We start from the raw sequence: 25935 nt of genomic DNA, 5'->3' as shown, positions 1-25935 counted from the left end.
TTTCAGGGTCAGGAACTGCCGTGCTGAGAAAGGCAGGCAAACCGAGTTCCCACAGCGCTCTCGCCCCCCCTGGGAAGCCGCGGCTCTCCTTCTATGCTACATACACTCTGGCAGCCGTAACTCCCATGAAGTGGCAGGAGTGTAAATAATGGATATTTCTGAGGCACAATGGCGGGTTTCTGACTTCTCCCCACACTGCCTTTGCCCACCCAAAGTGCCTCCTCTGTCTCTCCCCCCTCCCCTTCCTGCGCCTCCCTTTTTCTCCCCCCTTGGTATCCCTCCCGCCCCACGGAGCTGTATAACAGCAGATTTGGCCACGTCTTCCCTCAGATTTCTTCTCTCTCTCCCTTGCGTTTATGGGAGGAAGCTGGGACCCAAAACAGGCGATGGGACGGGAGAGTTAAGCGCCTGTTCCTGGAGGAAGAAACGTCTCTGAACTCCAGTCACGTTTGATGGAGCCAGAAGCATGCGCACAAGCTGAGCGTGGAGCTGTCCAAGTGCTGAAATTTATAGTCCGTGTGTAAGATCAGGGCTTCTTCCCTCATTCCGGCACAGGAGGGAGCGTAGCATTTTCCCTCCAGCTCCACACCAATCACCCCCTCTCGATATTTACAACTTGCCGATAAGGAAGAGGGAGGGAAGGAGAGAGGCAAACAGCTTCTTCCCCCATTTTTAACGACGATTCAGACAAATGCCGATGTGCAAGCCCAAGGGAAATAAGAGCAGATCTGGAAGACAGACCAGCGTGGCAGCAGCGCTATTCCCCTTGGCATGGTGCTAAGGTAGAGAAGGATTTGATTTTTCTGAGCGGGGTTCAGGATTTGGGTGAAAGCATCCTAGTGAACTGCCCGTTCAGATGCTTCGTATCTTTTGTGCTGGCTGTTTCGGATGTGCCTGGGCTTAACCTAACCATGATTCCGAGGACTGGTACTTTTGATTTTTTGCCGTCTCCAATGTATAGAAACGCAGGTCTTCTCTTTCTGATTTTAAAGAAATTTAAATTATTGTTGGATTTGGGGATTTAGAGAAGACCTAGTACTTTCTGAGAGCCTCCCTCCCCTTTGATTGACTCTGGAACCGTTTCTGGGATATTTTTCCACACTCAACGCAGAAAACAGGAGGAATGAACCGACAGCTAGTGAACATTTTGACAGCCTTGTTTGCCTTTTTCTTAGAAACACACCACTTCAGGTAGGTGAAATCAGTTCCGAAAGCCTCTATTAAACCTGTAGGAATTTAGGACAATACAGGAGGAGTACTCCATAAACTTGACATATTTTAGCTGTGCTGATAAATATTTCATTTTAAATTTATGCAGACCACAGACAGGTTTCCATTTGAAAATAGCTGTTGCTTGGTAACATACTTTTAAAAAATCCAAACAAGTTTGGGCAAGTGAAGTTATATAGGTACCCTTTCTGTTAGAGAAAAAAAAAATGTTTTATGGGCAATGAAACTGGAAACATTTCCCCATGTAATTGAAATCTACCTTCTTCAATATTATTGGAATCTCTCAGCTAGTCCCTTTTCTTCCTGTATAGGATAGTAAAATCTGTTTTTGGGGATGGGCTTATTTTTGTCTGAGGAAATATACTCAAGTGTATTTAGTTAATCTCTAATGCACTTTAATCTCCCTGTTGTGTTAATCATAAAGGGTGGCAGAGGAGAGTTTCCACATCCTTGAAATGCATGCTTACCTGCAAAGTAGCAGTGCTGTTCTGTATTAGTGACTGTGAGTAAAAACTGGAAGACTGGAGCTATTCTGGATTAATTAACATGGGGTAAAAAAAATGATATGAATTCATGTATGTGGTGCTAAAGAGACAGACAACTGCTTGTGGAAGAAACCTCAAAAAGAAGTCATTCTCCCAGCAGATTTTGATCACTTCAAGAAACATCTTTTTAACATTTAACATGCCTAGATCATATTGTTTTAACTAAACACCCTGTATGTTCAGCAGAAGGAAAAGGTGGATAGTTAAATGGACAAATCAGGTTTTTAGATGAGTTTCATTATGTGATTATTTCCAAAGGGATAATGTATTTGTCAATGTAACTGACAGCTGATGCACTTCAGTGAAACTGTTGGTGCTAATGAAAGGCTATTCCAAATAACAATGGTGTAATTGATCATTATCCAATTTTACAATTACATATTTTATCTACTTATCAGCCTATCCCAATTTCTCTACATACCAATTTCAAAAAGTGTTGTCATGTCCTGCTTAGCAATACTATTTGTTTATTTATTAAATTTACATTCCGCCCTTCCTTCCAAAGGAAACCAGGTATGTGATGTTACGAGAGTTGATGAGGTAACATGTTACTCCTTCATAGTGTAGGGATCAGGAATAGTTATTGACTTCAGTGTCCAATAACCCGGAATGCATATTTGTGCGGTCACTATATAAATAAAGGGTGATATCCAAAATTAGTCATACTCAGAGTAAACCCACTGAAATCAATGGACTTAAGTTTATTGATTTCAGTGCATCCACCCTGAGTGTGACTAATGTTGGATACCATCCATTGTATTTCTTTTTCATTTCTCTGCTCTCTCTTCACATTTAATCAATTTTTAGCACTTACTTTAAGATAACACTAGAACACAGCCTATTGTAAAAGTCCCTTTGAGAGGATTACTTCTGATCCCTATTAGATGGTTTATTCAAACATACATCAATTAAAGTACACATTTTAGACACAAAGGAATATATTAAAATGTGTGGGAGAGTTATTATGATGGAATTCATTCCCTTGTGGATCAAATTTGTTCATTTCAAGTACTTCTTGTTCCTTATCTTAAGGGGGAATGCTTAGCATGTTACATGAAGAAAGCTATGAAGGCATGAGAGCACAATTAACACCAAATAGGATATAAATTGATATGAGTGCTGCAGGAAGGGGCCATTCTCCTTGCTTGATGTGGGCTGTATGAAAATTAAAAACCTCACATCTCAACATTTCCCGGAGGAAATAAATAGAATTGGTGAAGAACCAAGTCATTTAATGAATGCCTATTAAGATTGTAGAGTTTCTGTGCTTGTGTAATGTTCTGTACACTAACACAGCCAAGGTTTCTAACTCCTCTGTGATAAGTTTTGCCAGTTTTTCTAACTATGAACCCAAAGTAAGGCAGATGCGTATTTATGATTGTTGTTGTTTAGTCGTTTAGACGTGTCCGACTCTTCGTGACCCATGGACCAGAGCATGCCAGGCACTCCTGTCTTTCAATGCCTCCCGCAGTTTGGTCAATAGCCATATGCCTTCAGCAATACTTATAAAATTCTTCAATGATGTCTAAGTAAAAGCCAGTATTGAACAATAAAATCTCAGTCCTCGACATTTTTTGCCTGATTCTTGAAGAGTTGTGACGCTGTTGGCTCTTCCATATTTGAGAATGATATGTAATACTTTATTAATATCATCAACATATTGTTGCATTCTTTTCAAATTGGCAATAGACTTCTCTCGTGAAATTATGTGAATTCAATCAAAGACTAATGGCTAATGGTAGTTAACTATTTGTTTAGGACAACTTTCTGTAAAGAACATGATTCCAGATCTGGGAAAACCCCTCCACAGGCACTGTCTCCTTCGGATTTCTTGGACAAACTGATGGGACGGACATCAGGTTATGATGCACGAATAAGGCCAAATTTCAAAGGTAAGTTCTTTCTAAGTCCATTAAAAATTAATTGGGAGTCTTTAAAATACCAATTATGATATTTACATGTGCACTAGTTTAGGCCTTTATGAAGCTCTGTTCTCACAAGCATATTAATCACTCAGTAATTAAAATGTGCTTTGCGTATATGAGTGATCCATCACAGATCCAGCACCATAAACAGAACTTAATATTTTGGAAACACAAATGCTTTTTAGTAGAGTGTATTCACTTGTAGGCATCAAGGCCTAGTTCACACACACACACTTGACTTCATCCAGCTGATCATTGTACACTAGATGACTGGGGTGTGAACTTGAGTGAAGACAATTTATTTGAGGTGATGTTGCGCAAAATGAAAGCCCCAACTGTGGTGTTAGATCTGTTATGTCCCATTCATTGCTAGACATTGCGCTTCTCAAGTGATGAACATGCATGTCTGAATCAGCTTGAAGCGTTGAGGAGTCACGTGATGCATATGCATGTGTAAAGTGGCCCAAGTAATTACTCTGATTTTAGGAATGTGGTTCTTTACTGGTTTCAACACAATTCTAAAAGTTCAGTTGAATTACCTCCATATGGAAACAGGCTATAGAATTATGGTTTTTTTTTTATTATATTCAACTTATGTTCAACAGACGTACTCATTTTATGCATAAACAGGATATTATGTTGAACATAAGTTGAATATAATAATAAAAAACCTATCCCATTGATTTATAAACAAACACAGCAATCTGTATATACATGTCCATGATATTAGGCCTATGCCATTTACGTAGCTTCCTTATTTCAGGTTGATCTGCTGAAGTCTATTTGGACTGTCAAATCCACTCTGAGATAAGTGAGCTGGTGATTAAAGAAACAGAAGGTTTAGTTATTAGCAAGTAAGACAGTGCACATGAAATACTTGGAGAGAGGGTACCCTCACCTTGCTGCACAGAAATGTTATCTTGTCCAATTCTAATTTAGATCTGAGCCATTGTAGACATGATGTGTTTAAAATAAATCTGTTTCAGCCTCTGCTGTTCAGTGGACAATACAAAGGATGAGATTTCCAGAGTGGTATATAGACAAAATAATTGGGTTGTCTGGGGAAAACAAGTGTTTCTGCTACTTTTGTCATTTGCCTTCCAGATGTTATTGGACTACTGCTCCCATCAGCCTCAGCCAACATGGCCAGTGGTTGGGGATGATGGGAACTGAAGTCCAACAACAGCTGAAGGGCATCACCTTGTCTGCTACATAGCAGTCAAGAGGTGGCACATTTGAGCACATAACCTATAGAAGACTGCATTTGCAAATATATCAGACTGCCACATTTTACAAGAAGCTGTGAGCTGAAGGTGTTGCTATCATTTGAAAAGAGGTTACAAAATGCACTTCTTTGCTTCTCACGTCTACTCTCTCCTAGAGCACCCTGAATCCATTTTTTTCTGGAATCTTTAGTGTCTTCTGCTTCCTTTGCTTTCTAGCTGTTAAATCTTTGCTGGAGTATATTGAAACAGTGAAGTAAAAGTTGCAGAGGATGGGTATAAGCACGTGTGTCTGTGGTAGGATTGCCATATTTCAAAAAGTAAAATTCCTGACACTCGCAAACTTGTGATTTTAAGCTACTTTTTCCATCGTGTTGCCATACATCTGGATAGTTTTCCCTGATATTTTGCCAATATGGCAAAATTCCTCGCTAACAACGTTTTTACTCCCAGAAACCAGGACATGTCAGGAACTTTCCTGATTTATGGCAAGCCTAGTCTGTGGAAGATGCAATAATGCTAAAGGAAGGGCCACATTCTTCACACTACACAATGGGAATAGGGCCAAAGGTGGATGCAGAGAAGACTCTTCCTGTTGCTTAGAACACAGGATCCCTTTTGGCTTATAAGATCCAGGCTTAGGAAGCTGGCAGTAAACAATTTGTTAATTAATGAAACTTATGAACTGCTTGATTGTAAAACAAAACAAAAACACACACCACAAAGTAGTTTACAACAATATAAAATAATGCACAAAGTGTTGTTGATAAAAAACATTTAAAAACAAGTATTCAAATATTCAAAGTGTAATTAAAAAAACCCAGTAGCAAATAAAATTTTAAAAATCCACATATAGCTACATGTCTGGCTAGGCTTGCCTCAACAACAAAAGGTTTTAAGCTAGCACCAAAAAAAAGTGCAGCAAAGGTGCTTACCTGATATCAATTCGCAGGGAGTTCCAAAGTATAGGTGCTGCCACTCTGAAAGGTTGATTTCTTACAAGTGCAAAGCAAGTATCTTGTGGCACCTGTAACAGTGCCAGATACACAGATTGAAATGGTTGCGCAGGCATATATTAGGTAAGGCAATCTGGCAAATAAACTGGCCCCAATCTGTTAAGGGCTTTGTATACTAATAGCCTGGTACTTGGCCTTGGCTTTCTCCATTTATTACTTACAGCTTCCAGGTAAAGCACAAGGGAAGCCCCTAATGATTGTCTTGCACACTTGCTCTTGAGAAGTTCCCAAATCCATATTAGAAGAACTTCACAAATAGTATGCAAGCTTTTGAGTTCTCCATATTCTGTCTTTAGGCAAGATGGTAAACAGGGTAGAGGGCAGATTAAAAAAGAACTCCAAAAAAACCTTTTGCTGATGGTGAAGCAATGGCAGCTGCATCTGGCCTTCAGATGGAATAGGGGAGGAGATAGCAGACATTCAGATGAAGGTGCAGATTTCAGGATGCGCTGAGGTCCTGCAGGGAACAGGAAGCATAACAACTGCTGATTCTCCCATCCCTGCAACCCCAAAAAGGAAAGAAGGAAAGGCTGTTACTTCCATCCTTAGGCAAAGCACCCAGGCTCCTTGATGGGTGGAAAAAGAGAACCAAGAGACACTACACAATCTTTATGTTACTAAAGGTAGATGTCAATTTTAGACCATGTACCAGTTGATGTGCTAGGCACACTGTGTTGTGATATGCAGATGCGCCTAGTGAAGGTTCCTAATATGGCTACCTTTCTGTATTACTTTTTTTCTATGACTTGTTCGTGAGAACTTTCAAGCAAAGGCCTGAATTTATATACCCTCCTTCAAAACTTTCCATATTTACACCCCATTGATGCAATGCATATTTATTAAATATTGATGAAGATGAAGCCATTTAGAACTCATGGTAAAAAGTTGGGTTTTGGACATGTTTTCTTTCTTAACAGAAGGGAGGCCATTTTTTGTTAATTGTACACAGTTAAATTTTGCTCTAGAGCAGGGGTTGTCAACCTGGTCCCTACTGCCCACTAGTGGACTTTTCAGGATTCTAGATGGGTGGTAGGGGGTTCTACAGCACAAGCCAAATCCTCCTTCCATCGAGCACTGGTGGGCGGTAAGGAAATTTTACCATCAAGAAAGATGCATTTGTGGGCGGTAGGTATAAAAAGGTTGACTACCCCTGCTCTAGACAATGGCACTTTCATGGTATGAAAACATGGGAAGGATTCTTTGCTTCATGAAATACAGCCCTTATTTGGAATATAAAATAGATGTCAAGTGGGCTTGATTCAATGAACCCAGTGAGTTAGCAAAAGCTAGCAAAAGGATTCCTGCACATGCAACAGGACTCCCCCCCCCTTCTCCTCCTGTGCACCTCTATGCTTCCCTCAAATCTACTCTGGAGGGTTGGGAGGGCACCAAGCTGTTTTTGGAAGACATTGGGTTGGGTTGATTTAAAGAGTCTGGTATCGTGGCGACGCGGCAGAGCACATCTGAGCCTTTTACACTGTGGAGCGTTTTTGAGCTTTCCTGTGCCAGTAACTTCCAATGCAATCTGCGCAGTCTAACAGGTGTACATTAGCATTTAAAACGTTTAATTACTGGCTAATGAGGGAATGCTACAATACAATAAAATGGCATATTTGAATCAGAAATATTCTCGAGCATTTTAAGCATGAGAAACAACCTTTCAAAAAGAAGAAAATAATTCAGATACAACTAATATGTGCCAGCAGGTAGAATAATTATACGAAAAAAGGAAACTCACCTTTCAACACTATCCTTGTATCTGATTCATACTACCAACCATTTAGTAATGCTACTTTCTATGCCAAATCTAACATGGTCTTGTAAGTGGCTTGGAGACCTTTTCCTTGTGTAACAAGCAAATAATAAGTTCAAGTCGTCATCTTCAGTGGCAGTGGGAAGCTGTTTTAAACAGCCCTCTAAAATATAACTACCCACACCCCTCAGATATGTTATGTATAAATGATCCTATGGGAAACTTTAGGTCCAGATGTTTCTGAACTACAATTCTCATAGCCAATGGCCAGAGGTGACAGGAGTTGTAGTTCAGCAATATCTGAAGGGCCAAACTTCCCTTCATCCCTACTATAAACAAAGGATTCCCAGAACTCACACCAGTTTAGGAGCCTCACAAACATCTGTTGAATCTTGCCCCTTTAACATGTGACTCACATAGCTGGACTTCCAACTGATTTCATCTGGTGATTGTTCCCATCATATCTCACTTCTCCTTGACTTACTATTATCTCATTTAACAGGTTTTAGTAACTTCTATCCAAACTGTGTCCTGTGAACCTAGCAGTTCAAAAGCACGTCAAAGTGCAAGTAGATAAATAGGTACTGCTCCGGCGGGAAGGTAAACGGCGTTCCCATGTGCTGCTCTGGTTCGCCAGAAGCGGCTTAGTCATGCTGGCCACATGACCCGGAAGCTGTACGCCGGCTCCCTCGGCCAATAAAGCGAGATGAGCACCGCAACCCCAGAGTCGTCCGTGACTGGACCTAATGGTCAGGGGTCCCTTTACCTTTACCTTTATCCAACCTGCAGCCTGGACAATAGAGCCAATCTCTCATACTTCTCTTTTAGAGTACGGCTGCATGCAGTTATTCCCCCCTCTACTTTATTTGGGAAACTTTGCATATGGGGAAAAGAGTGATTGTATTTTGAAGGATTATATCTACAGCCTTAAGGACCACAAGCTCCTCATTTATAAAATGAAAGAGGAAATTTTTCTTCAACAGTTCTAACAAATTCATTGATTACCTACTTAGCTCCATTCCCTTTGGTGACCATGCAAGATGTTTACATGTCTTTCTCTCTGTACTCAACAAAGAAGCACCTGCCCACATTTTTTGGCACATGATGCTTCTTCCCAGTGCTCCACACGATATATATGCTGGCATGTCATTTTGCCACGAATAAGGCTGTTATATTGTGATTACAATTTTTACACACTATTCACTTTATTTCAGCTAGTTATGCAACACTTAAGTTTCCAAGCTGTGTACAATAGGATTACAAAAAGCATACAGTAGGTACAATTAATTAAAATTAATAATAATACTGTAATAAAAGAAAACCTACTGGCAAACCAACCTGTGTTCCAAATTGGTAGAAGGACATGATAAAAAAATATGAAGTACATAAATGTCATAACACAGATGGACTAGGCACCATACAAAACACATTTGTTCTTTTCTAGGATGGCTTAAACATCCAGATGTGCTTGAGGTCTCTTTTTCAATTGGGAATGATTTCTCAGCTTCAGTTACCCAGGGGTAAAAACAGCAAACTCCTTTGGGACTTCCATAATGAGGCATCAGAAAATACTCTTCTTTACTGCTCATTTTTTAAAAATATCTAATGAGGGGCCTCTGCTCTGCAATTGCTCTGGGGTGAATCTCAGGTTTGTACTTTGCATACTTCACTAGGGCTGTATAATGAATAAAGATGCATAAAGTCAATCATGTTGTTCAAATCATAAACATGACAATTCCTGAGGAGACACTGTCACATTTACCTTAGTTTGCCTCATTCCATGCCCCCAGCTCCTATTCTAATAGTGCTCCTATTCTGCAAAGCTGGATTCATAGAGATGAGTTTCTAGTAAGACTGAGGGATAAAGTGGGAATGGCAACAAAATGTTGCAGTGTTTTTCCATCTCCTTTGTAGGAGTGTTTCTGTCCATTGTTTTGAGCTTCCTTTGCCCTTCTTACAACGAGGAAAGAGCTCAGGCAGGGCATTTTGCCACCACCTTCACACTCACCACACCTTCACACTGCAGAACACCTTAGTGTCTAGATTATGGAAAGGAATGGTCTCATTCTGCTTTTGGACAGAACTCACTCTGAGCATGGTATCTAGTACTGGGCAGCATAGTTAAAGATTGATATGGACAAACTGGATCATGGTCTGCAGAAGAGTGAGAAAGATTGTGAGAGGCCTGGATGCCAAGTCCTAGGAGGAATGGTTGAAGAAGCTGGGGATGGAATTAGCCTGGAGAAGAGATTATTAAGTAATGATATGATATCCTCCTTCAAATATTTGAAAGGTTGTCATATAGTTGGTTGGAGCAAATCTAGTTTCTGTTGCTCCAGAAAGGAGGATCCAAACCAATGGGTTCATATTATAGAGGGGGGCAACTTAAAGAGGAATAATTTTGTGAGCTGTTCAACAGTGGAAGAAGGTAGACTCTTTTTCACTAGAGATGTTTTATGAGAGCTGGCCACATATCTGGGATATTGGCCCAGATCTGGGATGCTGGATTTTCTAGGAGAGGCTAGACTCAATGATACTGGAGATCCCCTCTATCTCTGTGCTTCTATAGGTACTGAAATGAATTACAGTGGCACAATTACTGGGAGAGGCAGCCTTTATGACAGTTGTGTGCCCTTACATCAGTAACTGGATTGACCAGTGAGCAGAAAACAGAGGCAATGGACCATCATCTTATCCTATTCATAGCTTAGTGAGGCCAAACCTGCTTCCCCGATAAACATATGGCCAGGCAGCCTGTGTCAGGGCTTATGGTACATTATGTGTGTTTCCAGAGTTCTCCCCTACTTACTGAAGCTACCTGTGCAGAGGTTAGACAGGGGTTAAATCACTTCTATCTCATTGAGTAAGCATGCTGGCCACTTTTAGTCCATGTTGCCCGCCACCATTTTATACATGAATCTGCCATGTCTAGGGAAAAGTATATAGGTGAATGGAAGAATGTTTTCCTTGCAGAGGATCCCAGGTTTAGTTGCAGAGGGTCCCAGGTTGAGGGTCTCAAATCTCCCATTTGAAAGAAACTGGATAGTTTCTTCTGGATAGCCACTGCTTGTAAAAGGAAACACTACTGAATGGGATGGCCACATGGTCAACATAAAGCAAATCCCTGTGTTTTATGCTCAGGCTTTCCTTATTTCAAGACCCCTGAAATGCTGTCTTCCTTTCAACCAGGACATCTTGACTGAGTTGCCTGTATAGTGGTTAAGGTGTGCCTTAGCTACGTGATGTCATGCACATTGACTTCATGCCCACTGACAACCCTGAGACTTTGCCATGTTAGTATTTAGCTCAGATCTTGTGGTTTCGTAGTAGTATATTATCAGCTATAGCAAGGGACAATAGAACTTGCAAAATCCCTCCTGATAGTAACATAGGGAACTGCTTTCTACCAAGTCATACCATTGGCCCATCTAGCTCAGGGGTTGCCAGTGTGGTGCCTTCCAAATGTTGTTGGTCTCCAACTCCCATCATTCCTACTGGCCATGCTACCTAGGACTGATGGGAGTTGGAGACCTAGAACTTCCAAGGACACTACACTGTCTATTCTGACAAGAACCAGCTCTTCTTTCTCAGCTCTGTCTGAAGATGCTGGGGATTGACGCTGGCACCTTCTGCGTACAAAGCCGATGATCTGCCCTCCCCCCTCTCCTCCTTGCTTTGTCTCTCTGCTGAGAAAGCTGAGTTGCTGGAGGCACTAGAGAGCATATTTGACGCCTCACCCACCCATCGCAGTCTCTCTTACCCTTGGTGTCAGAATCATGTAACCCTATTACATATCACTCATGACCCTCGTAGCAGAATTAGGAGAGTCTGCCTTCCTTCGGAAAAAGCCTTTTCTCTCTCTTATCCATTCCATTGTACAGAGTGAAATACTGCATTTTGAGCTCTGTTATGAATGCCTCGAGTGCAGCCTCAGTTTTACTTGGCAGATTAAACAACGCTGGTGAGAGTGACGGAAAACACTACATTATTTGCATGAAGCATTTTTCATCTCTCCAAAAACTGATGGTTGCAAATCCATTGTAGTAGCTAATGCCCATCTGGAGACTGGTAAGCAGCCATTATTAAACCATTTCACAAGACAGAGGTGGGTTTAGGGCAGTGCGCCCAGTTCCCCTGCATTGGGCGCCAAGTGGAGGTGGTGCCTTCTTGAAGCCTGGTAAGCGCTTGCCCCAGGTTCTGGAAGAAGGCATGAGGGCTGTGACAGGGTCCTAAAGTCCTCTTTTCTCACTGCCAGAGCCCTAGAGCCTCCTTCCCAAAGCCTAAAGATAAAGGCAAAGGCCATTAGGTCCAGTCGTGGCCGACTCTGGGGCTGCGGCGCTCATCTCGCTTTATTGGCCGAGGGAGCCGGCGTACAGCTTCCAGGTCATGTGGCCAGCATGACTAAGCTGCTTCTGGCAAACCAGAGCAGCACACGGAAACACTGTTTACCTTCCCGCTGGAGTGGTACATATTTATCTTGCACTTTGACATGCTTTCGAACTGCTAGGTGGGCAAGACCAGGGACAGAGCAACAGGAGCTCACTCCATCACGGGGATTCGAACCGCCGACCTTCTGATCGGCAAGCCCTAGGCTCTGTGGGCTCACGTCCCTTCCCAAAGGCTAGTGCCTCCCTTACACGGCTTTCCGAAGGCAGTACAAGGGCTGGGTGGGGGCCATCAAATTTTGGCCTTTTGACACAGGGTGCCAAATTACCAAGGTCCGCCCCTGCACAAGGGACCAGGATAGGATTATGCAATGTTCAGGCCCACACTTTAAAGCTCAGCGTCCAAGCACTCTTTCGTTGCCCCAGAGCTTTCCCTGCAAGAACCCGCTCTCTGCAGCACAACAAACATCAAATTGGGTTTTCTTCAGATTGCTCTTTGCTCCAGTTCAACTTTTAAAAAAGCAGGTTTTTGTGGGGAAAGCTGCAGGGCAAAAAATGGAGAGAAAGATCTTGGACATGGAGCTTTAAAGTGTGCACTATGCTTGGAAAGTGTGGAGGAAATATAAATGTGGATAAGCCCCTGTTACATCAAGAGGAAGACCAGGCTTTCCTCTGGCTTTCCATGGGTGTGATAGTTTGGATGTGGATTCAAACAGGCAACCTTCTTCCTGCAATCTAAAGTGGCTCCATCCCAGGAGAATTCCACCACAGGCTTGTTCTGAATGTATACATCAGCCCACATGTGCATGGATACATTTCTATGTAAGCAGAACTATTCTCTTTCCTCTGTTTAGCCACTGTCACCCACCCCACCCCTGAGGACTTTTGGACAAATGAGGCCGTACTATATATAGTGCCTTCAGTGCCAGACAGTGCTGTGACAGGGCTATTATTTCATGTTCTAGAGTGACAATGTGCCCCAAGTCACTCCTTCTGATGCAAAAGGACATGTGAAACTTACTGCTGTCTCAGTGTTTGTGAGCTGCAGTTTTGGCAGGGGTTGCGGGGGGTGTATCTGATTACAATTCATCTCTTGGCGTCATGTTATTTTCATGCTGAGTCAATGGGTTTAAAGCTGGATAATAAACACACTGGACTAGGTCATTTATTTATAATTTACCCTGGCAACAGTTACAGATAATGGCTTTTGTACTTTATCTTTCTGGCACTGGGAATCAGTTTTCCGTGGATTCCCCCCCTCCCCCACGTTCAAACCCATTGCATGGCAATTTGCCAATACCATGGGGAGAAAAATTAATTACCGAAAATACTCAGTTAGAGAAAGGAAACATTCAACAGCAAGTAAACAACAGAATGAAGGGTGGGGGGAACAGTTGTTGCATGGAAACAGCTTCTTAATGTGTGAAGAGGGGTGGTATGTAAAGTGCTTAGTAGAAACCCAAGAGATATCCATTTCATTTGTTGTCTAAAAATGCCAATGTTTGTATTGAAAATGGAACACTGAGCACATGTAATGGAGATCCGGAGAAATGGAGGTCTGATGAGACACAGTAGAGGAGCACCTTGTTTCTCACTCTTCCCCATGCACAAGTAAGCAATGGGTCGATCAGAGCAGTGCTTCACCCACCCACACCTTTGGAGAGGGAAAAGGAGCACACTCACACCAGGCCATCACACATACAGGCTTCTTAGTGTAATATTACAGACCCTTCAAGACCCTTTTCCAGAGACGTCCCTGATTTAAAGAAGCCACCCCGGTTTCTGATTTGATCCCAGAATGTCCTACTTTTCCTTAGGATGTCTCTATTTTCATTGGATAAATGTTGGAGGGTATGGAGTTATCCAGCCCCCGAGCCGTCTGAAGGCAATCCTGTATAGGGAAGTTTTTTTAATGCTTAATGTTTTGTTATGTATTTATATATGTTGGAAGCTGCATGGCTAGGGCAACCCATTAAGATATGTGGGATATAAACAGTATGGGTGGTGACCTGTTTCTGAAGACTTGGTCATGTGAGGGTCTGTGTGTCCCTCAATTCATGTTCTTCATCGCATACCATCAATCCAAGCCTTAATCTGTCCATTAATGCTACATGGGGAACAGTCACCTGGCAACCAGCTGCTGCCTTTGCATTTTGTCTGCAAAGTCCCTTTTGTGAAAGCTCCTCCTCTACCTGCCTCTGATCTGATGTATCTGTAGGGCAGGTGGGTATGGCTTGGCCATAAGAAGCCGAATGGGAAAGTCTGGCAGACCTATGGACTGGAGGCTCCCCACTCCTCCACTTCTTGGTGGGTGGTATTGTTTTTGGCTACATAAGGACTGACTGTCAGAGAACAGCCCACGTTGGACAAAAAGACTCCTTCCTGCATTGCAGGGGGTTGGATTAGATGGCCCTCGTGGTGCCTTCCAATTCTATGATTCTATCAACTGATATTGCTATTAGTATGCACAATGATTGCTCAGGAGATAAAACCCAGATTTTGTTGGCCTCTGGAAAAGCCCTGGCTTTCCCCCTGAAAATATTCTATTCCATTCCATTTGTTTTTACTTTCTACAAATACAGAAAGCTGCCCAGTGATCAGGTTGTGTATATTATCTTTTCAGCTCTTGAAAATAGGATTCAGATTTTGCTTGTCACTGAAGAGATGGCAGGAGGTCTCTCAATGCTGATAGATTTCACATAGGTACAGTACATCCCAGTGTCATGCGGGGATGTTTGTTAGTCTGAAAAGAATGCCATGCTGGCACAGTAGAAGGAGACTGTCTGTAAAGAAGCAGGAGGAATGGTAAGCCAGCTCAAGACAAAGAGGAGAGAAAGTGATTTGTCTTATTTGAGCGTGTCAAGAAACTACTGAGTGCCATAAATCTTACACACACTTGAGAACAAATTTTGATCCAATAATCTGTACAACCATATCCATTTTGTCTCTTTTGTTCTCTGGAGACAACCAAGTAATACAACACAAATAAATAAAAGAAGTATGGGAATTTGAACAGTGCTCAACATGGATGTTGCCTCCCTCCTTTGTGTATCACACAACTGTAATTTAAAATTTTATATAGATTTGGGACAGCATTCAACCAAAGTTAGAGGAGATGATACCTGCCCCATCAGCCCCGCATAGAACACATTCTATTTATCAGGTCTTGAGGTTACCAGTGCATGATTCACCACAGCAGAGCTATCCCATCCAATAATAGCTGTAATGGGCACACCAGCTATAACTGGTAAAAGGCACTGCTAGCCACTGATGCTGCTTGAACCTCAGATAACAGAGATGGAGCAATAATACATAATTAAATCAATTTTAAAAACAAAAAGACCAGCAACGTAACTGATAATTAAAATATCAGAATAGACTTAAAATACCAAGCCCACCTAATAAAAAGATTGGCTATTACAAGCAAATATTTTGCTTGAATGGTTTCCATTGTGTAAAGTCTTTGGAAGGAATTCAGTGTGGCACTAAGGTGATTGCTCTGTCAATGCAAGCATTCCTGCTTGCCTGATGGAACTAACCCCCCCCCCCCTCCTCTTCCCACCTGCCATTCTGGAGATTCTTCTGACTCTCACTCAGAGTCAATTGGGGAGCAGGGGTGGGGGTGGGGGAGTAAGGCCTGTTTCACTAGCAGAGGTTTTTGCCTGAGCTTCAACTAGTGGGACCCATTACAGTGGTACCTCGGGTTACAGACGCTTCAGGTTACAGACTCCGCTAAGCCAGAAATAGTACCTCGGGTTAAGAACTTTGCTTCAGGATGAGAACAGAAATCATGCTCCGGTGGCGCGGCAGCAGCAGGAGGCCCCATTAGCTAAAGTGGTGCTTCAGGTTAAGAACAGTTTCAGCTTAAGAACGGACCTCCGGAACGAATTAAGTACTTAACCCGAGGTACCACTGTAGTTGAATCTGGCCCTGTGATTTTGTGCAGAAAACACCAAGATATTAAATTCCAACACATATCATAGAATCATAGAATTGTAAAGTTGGAAGGGACACCAACTTTTTTCCATTTGAAGAGGTCTGGACCCAGAGACACTTGAGTCAAAAAAACCTGCCCCCTACTTGAAGTCCTGCTGTGAAAGGGGCTTGCCTTCAACTGACCAAAATCACTTAATCTAGCCTTGAGAATTGTGGTGAGTAGACAGTAATAGAAATAATTAAAATAAAACCAATTCTGATTTCCCATGTTTCAAGTTCACCATGTTACATTTCAAGCCCGGTTCGATTTTCTTCCATGCCCTTCCTTTCCAATCCATCTCCATTGTTATCACTGCCCAGGCATTTAAGCAGCACAACTCTGTCTTCATTATGCCATTGTGGCACAGCAATTGGAAGCACTCAGTCCTTCCTTTTGAGAGTTTGAATTAACTGGCATGTGTGAAAGCACAAAGTGCGCTTCTTTTCTCTCTCCTGTCACATTAGTTGGAATGGGAAGCCATTAACTGGTGGACTCTGAGAACTGACGGCAAAAGCACAACGGGTGGGAGCAGTTTGCAGAGACAATGGCTGCGTGCTCTTCTATGAACCCATCCACTTGTTTTGTGTTAATGTGGAAAGTTTTAATTGCAGCCCATTGAGTGTGTAATCCATGTTAAGATACCAGAGGTTCCTTCATATATCTAAGTAAAATTAAGGATTAGTCAGGAAGTCTCCATTACCAAGTATGACAAATGAAAAAGAGTTTGCTGCCCTATGTCTCCATCAGCTGCCCTTCCCAGTGCCCAATCCCAGCACAGCTCCCCGTCCACATATGACTCCGCTGCTTCTTGTAAACCCCCCCCCCATCAAGCTTTGGGCATTATATTGTCGCCATTGTTTTTTCTGCCTTCTCAAGGCTGCCATGTTACACCCATACATTGCATGTGAAGGAAGTTGGGAGTATCTTGGGGAATATGGTACTGGATGGGACAAAGGATCAGATATTGTAGTGATTATGGTGGGGTGGAGTAGGAGGATGTGACTATATATGCCTTTTGATTAGAAGATTCAGAACCAAACCTCCCAACTGGTCCATGGTATCTATTATGAGGAATCACTGGCAGTTGGATCCAACTAAAAGAGGATGGAACTATAGCTCAATTGGTTAGAGCATGGTGCTGTTAATGCCAAGGTTGCAGGTTTGATCCCCCTATGGGACAACTGTGTCTTCCTGCACTGGAGAAGGTTGGACAAGATGACCCTCAGGGTCCCTTCCAACTCTACAGTTCTATGATTCTATTGTTTCCTGTGATGTACATGGTCATCATTTATCTCCAGGCTATAGAGTCTTTCTGAGGGTTTTTTAACCCTTTGCAAAACCCGTAAAGCACAGACAATGAGTGTGCACACCACAATATATCATGTCACCTTCAATGGAAAAAAAAAGTCATCAGACTTACCAGCATCAAAGAAATCCCGTATTTACCCTGCATAAGAATGATTAAGGCTGAGCTGAGTCTTGTAAATGAACATTTTCCATAATGCTGAAAAGCACTTTCCCTTTTTGTGATTTGGGAATCACAATAAAAGGGGACAAAGCTGTTCTCAAATGCAGTGTGAGGGTGATCATTGATCCAACACAGTCAGGTCATGTTCAAGGCAATATTACACTAACTGTCAGTCTTCTTCTCACTTTCATTCCCATCATCACCATCTGTTTACTTGTATGCCGCTTTCCTACAAAATTGTGCCCGAAGTGGCCAACATCAAGCAATCAACAATAAATATAACAATTCCAAAAACATATTAAGAACAATTTAAAATAACCGTAGGGTCAATAATTGGGGGGAAATGCAGCATTATATAAAGCAATACAAATAAGCTAACCTAATTTAATTTAACAGCTAATAATAATAATAATAATAATAATTATACCCCACCCAGCTTAAAACGAAACAGTTGCATTCGGTCAACATGTGATAAGGAAGCAAGATTTCCCCAGGTTCCATGTTTCAGTGGGTCTTGCTCTTGACTTTCATATGTTCTGTGGAAGATGAAATCAGGGCAATATTTGCATTCAGTTATAGCTGAGTTTCTTCCAATTGATCAGGAACCCTGGGAATTCAGGGAGCAGTTTCTACCAAAGGTGTAGAGATTAGATCATGGGGCAGCAGATGCAAAAGCTTAGGACAAGGTGAGAGGGGCATGCTTAGCTTTCCAATCATTTATAGAAGGGTGTGGAAACGAAGGTGAGAACAGGGCTAAACCAAACACCTTTCACAATGCTGAGCTGCTTTTCCTTTGCTAGTAGTGAATCTATGCATAAACTAATCAGGTGTTCAGTGTGAGCCTTATTTTCTTAATGACTTCAGGCCCTACAGAGTGAAGGGGAAACTAGATGTAGGTCTATAGCTATTGTTGGGTGGGTGGCTTTAAACCATATGTTTTGGGGTCACCTGGGCGTGAGGAATTAGTATTTGTAATGCCTAATTTTAAATAAGGCACCATGGAAGGAAAATGTGTCATCTCTGGCCTTGATGTGGATGCTGAATGTGGCCAGGGAACCCGCAATGTTTGCGACACAAAGACTTGTGAGTACTTCTTCTCAGCAGACCTGGCTAGGATTGCACTGTAAACCACTGTGCTCTCTAAGGCTTTAATCCCCAGACCTCGTTATTCACATACCATTCTTAGGAGGCTTTTGTTTTTGCCTTGAGCAGACATTTCCTTTCATTAGAAGTTCTGTCCTATTCTCACGCCACCTTTCTAACCCTTATTAAATTCAACAAAGAGCCGTACCACTAAAGCAGCACTCAACACTTCTCCTGAGCCTGAACTGCTGAAATTTGCAGTCTTTTTTGACCTCATTGTAGGTCAACCTCAAGGTGTCTTTGATAGCAACTATTTGAGGTGAAACAGCTCTGTTTGTCCTTCATGTTATGATACTTTTTGATCTAATTGGGAGGTTGTACTGAGAAGCTCTGAGTGTTTTTTTCCTGAACAGAAGGGAAGGCTTTTATAGTAAGCTACCTAGTACTGAGATTACTCAAATGATATTCAGAAATTGTTCCTTTAATTAGAAAATACCGGTACCTTACATTATTATTATTATTTTGCATCCTATTGGCAATAGTTCAAAGCAGGTTAAAATAAGCCAGCATCTCATTTTATCATCCCAACAATTTATTTTATCCTGAGAGTCTGCTCCCTAAATTAACAAGGATTTGAACCTGTTTTGTTCACATCCCATCCCATCTCATTTTCATTTTATATTTTATTTCATACCTGATATTTCTACCACATTTTAGGGTACAGTTGCCCCTTCAAGGGGATGTACAAAATTACAGGAAGATATAGCCTCATTCTCCATGAATTGGTTTGAAGTCATCTGTGACCATGCACTATGTTAAGAGGTACTTCCTTTTATCAGTCCCTAGTTGTAGTATTATAAGAGAGGGAGAAAAAATTCTCTACACCATACATCTATTCCCTTATCATGTTCTCCTTCTCATCGTTTTTCCTTCATAAGTAAACAGTTGCAAACATTGTTTTAACATGAGAAATGCATTTTCTTAGTGGAAGTTGCTTGCAAAATATTAGCCAAAACTGCATACAAAAATGTGTGTGTTGGGAGAAATTCACACTGAATTTCTGACAAAGCTTCATACTTTTTTTTTTTACAGGAAATTGCAAATTGCTGTCGAAATGTGGGGAACTGAATTTTAGATTCAATTTTAGAACCAAAGTTGAGTTTCTTCTTTCTTTCTTCTTCTTCTTTCCCATGATCATTAAACATGTACAACTTCCCTTTAAGGACTATTTAAGAGTGATGCATTACTACATAATATATATTCAGAGCACTCAGTAAGTACATGTTTATGCCTGAATAAGATTCCTGGAGCCGGTTTATGTCTTCCTGTGTCATACAGGGGAATCTGGAAACAGCCTCTGTGCAATTCTTTTTCAATGCCATCACAGAGCCATGTAGCACCGGTCATAACATAAACCTTCAGCCTGATTGGAGAGCACCAGCTGCTGTAAGAATCTCCTTATATTATATGTTACTGCAAGTGGCATGGAAAATCCATAGCATGGATGTGGTTTCCAACTTTCTCTGTGTGATGGAGCTAGCACCGAGCTCCGCATTAGTGATATGCATTAGCAATTTGGCCATGCAGCAGGGTGAAGCAACTTGCTTCAGGCAAGATGGGAGAGATGAAGGCAGGAATTGATGTCTCAGTGATGGGAGTGAGACTTTGAAAATTATTGTCCCTGGTGGGGGAGAAGGGGTGTCATTTGGGTTCCACTTCAAACAGCAAAATATCTACAGCTGGCACGGATTCTAAGTAGGACACGAGGAGATAGTAGCTCTTCTGTGTTGCTTAATTGGCAATAATCAGGTATGATCTGATTTTCCACTGAAATTCTGCTTTGTATACCAGCCTTCCTAAAACTCTTAGCAGCTACAATAGCGGCTGTAAAATGCTATAAGGTGTCCAGTTTGGGTAGCTTTAAAAGGAGTTACACACATTCCTGCAGGAAATTCATTCAAGGCTATCAATGGATATTGGTTATATATTGCCTCCAATATCAGAGGCAGGATGCATCTGAACACCAGTTGCTGGGGGTTGTGATCAGAACTTCCCATAGGCATCTGGATGACCACCCTGAGAACAGAATATTGGACTAGATAGGCCTTTAGTCTAACCAAGCTGAGCTTTTATGTTCATATGTCACTGGCCTCCATAAACGCTTCATTCTTCAAGGCAGTGACCACCAACCTTGTTAGGTTTGCAGGCTCATTTGGAATGTGGAGCAAGTAAAGTGGGCACCACCCACTGTGGTTACTTCTCTCCTCCCCTCTCCTAGATCACCCCAAGACACAGAAAGAGAACATGTTCTATCTATCTATCTATCTATCTATCTATCATCATCTATCATCTGTCCACTTTACTAAGAAATCAAGGTAAAAGACAGATTCACTAGAATTAAACAGCGCCTTCACAGACCATAGAGCTGAAAGAGGAAGCGAGAAAGAGTGGCACTCTTTCAACTTCCTTCTTCAATTCTTCGTGCTTCTCAGTGGATGAAAGCATAACCATTCTCACCACTTCATGACCAAAAGAGCAGTGAGGGAGGGATAGCTCAGAGGGTTCATGAACACCAGGGAGAAGACCTCAATGGTGCCATGTTGGCATAGCTGTCAACTTACAGATTTGAAAATAAGGGACCAACAGCCTTGAAAATAAGGGACCTGCAGCCTCACCTGTTCCAGGCACTCCAGTCTTCCTGTCCTCCTGAAGTCTGGTCAAACTCATGCTGGTAGCTTCGAGAACACTGTCCAACCAACTTTGTAACCAGAGGTTCAACTGAATAGAATCTGAATCACATGCACCACAAGGCCTATGCAGCCTCAACTTAAGATGGCTCCCCGGCCTGGCTTTGCACTGCAAAGTTTGCAGCAGCACGTGCAACAAAATGGTGTCCAGCATTCAAAACCCCCCTCAGTTTGCATTAACTAGCCACACACAAGGCATTCAAGCTCCACCCCCCAGTCGTTCTTAGACTTCTTATTGGGTGAGCAACACAGCCAAGCAACACAGTTGGAGCTTCCCTCCTCCCTGGTCGGCAGGGAGGGAGGGAGAGGAGCTGCTTCATTTGAAATTTAAGGGACATCATTTTAGGGACATTTAAGAGACATCCATCAATAAGGGACAGCAGTGGGACATGGCGCTGGAATAAGGGACTGTCCCTTCAAATAAGGGACACTTGACAGCTATGCATGTTGGTGATCCCCACACAAGGTGCAGTTCACTGGAAGCATCCCAACATACATGGCATTGTGTCATGCTTTGACGTGTGGCGTGTGGTCTAAATCACTGAGCCTCTTGGGCTTGCCGATCAGAAGGTCAGCAGTTCGAATCCCCACAATGGGGTGAGCTCCTGTTGCTCTGTTCCAGCTCCTGCCAACCTAGCAGTTCAAAAGCACACCAGTGCAAGTAGATAAATAGGTACCGCTGTGGCGGGAAGGTAAACGGCATTTCTGTGCACCCTGGTTTCCATCACGGTGTTCCATTGTGCCAGAAGCAGTTTGGTCATGCTGGCCACATGACCCGGAAAGCTGTCTGTGGACAAACGCCGGCTCCCTCGGCCTGAAAGCAACCCCATAGTCACCTTTGACTGGACTTAAATGTCCAGGGGTCCTTTACCTTACCTTAATGGGCAAGGGCAGCTTTTGGAGGATGTGTCCACAGTGAGAAGCAAAATCAACATTTCCCCCCACAATCATGTCCCACTGGGTATATATGCTATGCTATTTATACCCTAGATAAAGAATTTAAGAAGATACGAGTTTGTGCTTGATAAAGCAGAATAATAATTTTAGACCTTATTTGATTTTTCCAAGAAACTGCATAATCATAAAATAATACCATACAATAACTATATTTTAGGTCCTATAGGGTTTTTTAAAAAACTATTTCTCTTTTTAATGGTTGCTCAAAATTGCTGTCAATGAATAGTAATATTGACTAAAAGGAATTTATGTCAAAGCCCAGCTTTTAAGTCTTTTTTAAGTTCCATTTATTTCAAAATACTGCATGATGATTAAGGTTTCTCAACAGATATCTTACATAGGGCCCTTTATATTTTTGACACACAGCATCTAAGAAGCAGAATAATGTCCCAAAACTTCCACACAGAATGACAGCATAAAAGGAAGGGGGAAAACTAACTTCAATGGGAAGGTTACCTTTGATTTGTACTTGTAGCAGTTTGGAGGCTTTGTCATATACACGATTCCTTTTTCTGGATTCTTGTGATCATCTTATTCTGTCTTTCACATTCTGAATTTCTTTATGATTTAGTTGGGATACTGGCTGGTTGTATCAAAGTTCCTAAAATGCCATTTTAATTATTGTCATAAGGCCAGTAAGGAGCCATTGGTTTCCTCTGAAGGCCATAAAAACACAGAACGATAATGTTTTGCTCTATGATTTCATTCTTGGTGCTTTCACCAAGTAGAGGAATAGTAGAGGAAAGGGGTGTATCTGCATTCTCTATATTTTACAGGTTAATGTTTAGTAGGCTTATTCTGGTGGCCGGACTTAGATATTTAAAAGTGTCACAGGTGCCAGCAGAGAAAATGGATGCCACAAGCAACAAGAATAAAAATGTATATGTGATTCTACTTCTTACTGCTGAGTACCATTACATATAAAAAAGCATTGGGAGACCCCCTCCCCCCAAAAAAAAACCCTTGTATTTCACACAAGGACCCACAACAAAGTATGGCAGCCACTGAAGGCATGAGAACTTCCCGGTGAATTGTGAATCGAATTACCAAAGCAAGTTAGAGCCTGAAGTCAATAGGGGTAGGGCTTCAATGCACGCAGTAGGTTGACATCAGCAAAATGTGGGTAACTGGACACTAAATGCTTTCAATTTATAAAGCACCACAGAGCTTCTAGAAGAATAGATTAGTAAGCAAGTCTCTGGAGAAGGCAGATGCAAGGAAAGGCTAATCCTAGCTACGGGATCTTTAGCAAGGTTTTGCTGATTCAGAACTCAACTACGAGAAGGTATTTTGTTTTGGTTTGGAAGAAATGAGGACGCTTTAGTGTTTTTATATGCACTGTAAGCTGCCCAGAGTGGCTGGGGAAACCCAGCCAGATGGGTGGGGGAAAAATAATAAAATCATGATTATGGAAAACTAAATCCAGGGCAGGGCTACACTCCAAATGGATTTTTCTGTCATGGGGCTTCTCCCATGAGGAATCTGGGGAATTATAATTCTGTGAAGAATCCACACAGTATGGGGCTGGATTCAACAAAATATTTGTGCTAGTTGGGGGCAGTGTAAGAGGTTCCACGTGCACAATGGGCCTTTCACCCTTCTCCTCTCCCCACTTGCCCCTCCAAAAAGTTGACTTGCAGGGGGTTAGAAGAAGAGGAGAGGGCAAATTCTTCCATCAGGCAGGCAGAAATGTTTATGTGGATGAAGCATACCCCTTAGTGCTCCTTTTAATTCCACCCTATATATTTAAAACCAGGGATCCATGAACCAACTCATTATTTCCTTATGTGCCATTAAAGCTATGTTCTTATATTAGGCCACTTTTTAAACGAAGTAATTACCAGCACTATGGCCTTGCCTCATTATACAGTGTATTTCTTCCTGAAGGCTTCTGCCAGCTTAAAAATGTTTCATTGACATTATTACTGAGGTGTAAAAGTTAAAAATTTGCAGCTGCAATAATACCTCCAGCACAAATTGGTATAGCTCCACCGGATAGAGATAATTGCTTAGCCTTGTTGGAACTCACAGGTCACCTGACCTGTAAAATAAGATCTGCTTCAACAGAACCCATTCATTGCTATTAAAATGTAGTTTGAAGTTACACCTGGCTGCTGACAAGCCTACTGCTTTCCCAGAATGCCCCAGTGCTGAGAACGTGGCCGCCAACTTATTCAGTTGAGGCACTCTCTAAACCAGATCTGTGCCAGGCCTGGAATAAAGAGGTCAGCTCTGTTTGCTAGTGGCTTTCTTCCTGTAAATCTACACTTGTGGTGCTCTGTGAACACAGTCCACTGGGCTGCTGCATTTACATTCACAAATACTGTGAAATATTCAGTACTTTAACAATGTGAATGACAAAACGGTAACAGTGGGACAGTTTGCATTATTCAGTCACATGAGGATTGATCGATTGATAAGAGTTTTTTGCTCTAGAAAGCATGATATGTAAATGTTGAGCCTGAGATATATTTCATAAATCTGAAAGCATTTATTAGCTAGTACATAAAATCACCTTGGTTAACAATGCCTAGTTTTATGAGGAAAGGCCACAGTGGTGTCACACCTTAGTGTCAAGTAGCCCTATTGCACTCACTGTGTCAGCTTATGAATGAAAGTTTCCATGACTGCTCCCAGGATGAGGACTGAAGAGGCTGTCATGCAATCTGCATCATGCCTTGCTGTCTAGAAAAAACCAATCTTGCATTAGTGGAGACTGTAGACAGATCTATTTTGTGCAGTGCGTTGCCATAATCTTTTGTCTCAAATGTTAATGTTTAAATGAAATGGATCTGAGGCAAACAAGCGACCAATGACAAGTGATGGACAGATCCTGTTTGTTTCTTTCAAACATGTTAAACAAACATGTTAACAATTATTTGCATATATGAACATCTGTGTACTGCTATTCCTTCAATATCCCAAGAGAGTTTGCAACACATAAATACCAGTACAATAAAATAGTCCATTACAATCCAATAAAAATCCAACCATCACCACAGTAGCCAGGAAATTCTCTGTGGCTAAATTATGAGTAATAAATTCTTCAATTTATTATTTCTAGACCACCCATCATCCATGCAGAAAGGCATGAATAACATTAAATGCAGCACCAAAAATGATACAATAGAATACATAAGGCAAACAATTATTATAAAAAGAAAAAAATAACCAGAGCAGACTAAACTACCAACTGTAAAATGTGCCTGGGGGCAAGTAGATAAGTGCTGAAAAAAATCATAAAATTGGTGTCGGTTGAGCTCCTATGGAGGGCATTTGAGGAAACAGGGTGCCACCACAGAAAAGGCTCTGGAGTTGTGCTGTATTTTTGTACTTTTGTCTTTCCAGGCTGTGATGCTTTATGGCTTACATTTTTTATTTGTTATTTTCATTATTTCTGTTACATTTGCACTTTTAAAACAAAACAATAATATATATATATATATATATATATATATATATATATATATATATATATGAGAATGCAAAGGCCCTGCCCCTTGTAGATGTCCAAATTTGTAGTAGAAGTCAGCAGTCAGTTTAGCCTCCTCGCTCCATAGATATAAATCATCTATCAAAGAATCCAAACATTACAATATTTCAGTTGATTTTTGGGCTGAGGGGTAT

The 25935-nt window shown here is 41.7% G+C and overlaps 1 protein-coding gene across 12 annotated transcripts in view; it reads left to right on the top strand.

The window, feature by feature from the left end:
* The first annotated feature begins 255 nt into the window (after positions 1–255).
* GLRA2 (glycine receptor alpha 2) overlaps positions 256–25935 on the top strand; it is a 111067-nt gene continuing 85387 nt past the window's right edge. For 2 of the 12 annotated variants that reach the window (XM_081858729.1, XM_081858733.1), the window contains exons 1-2: positions 259–1191; positions 3534–3667. In XM_081858729.1, the coding sequence (XP_081714855.1) occupies positions 1124–1191; positions 3534–3667 (202 nt within the window). In that variant the 5' untranslated portion in view covers positions 259–1123. Of the gene's footprint in view, positions 1192–3533; positions 3668–25935 lie in introns of those variants that run through there. The other 10 variants (XM_081858727.1, XM_081858728.1, XM_081858726.1 and 7 more) reach the window with 8 other exon arrangements.

Source organism: Podarcis erhardii (assembly GCF_964252035.2).
Source record: "Podarcis erhardii genome assembly, chromosome: 4".
In the NCBI taxonomy this organism is placed as follows: Eukaryota; Metazoa; Chordata; class Lepidosauria; order Squamata; family Lacertidae; genus Podarcis; species Podarcis erhardii.
Note: the sequence above shows the minus strand (reverse complement) of the source record. Positions and strands in the feature narration are given on the sequence as shown.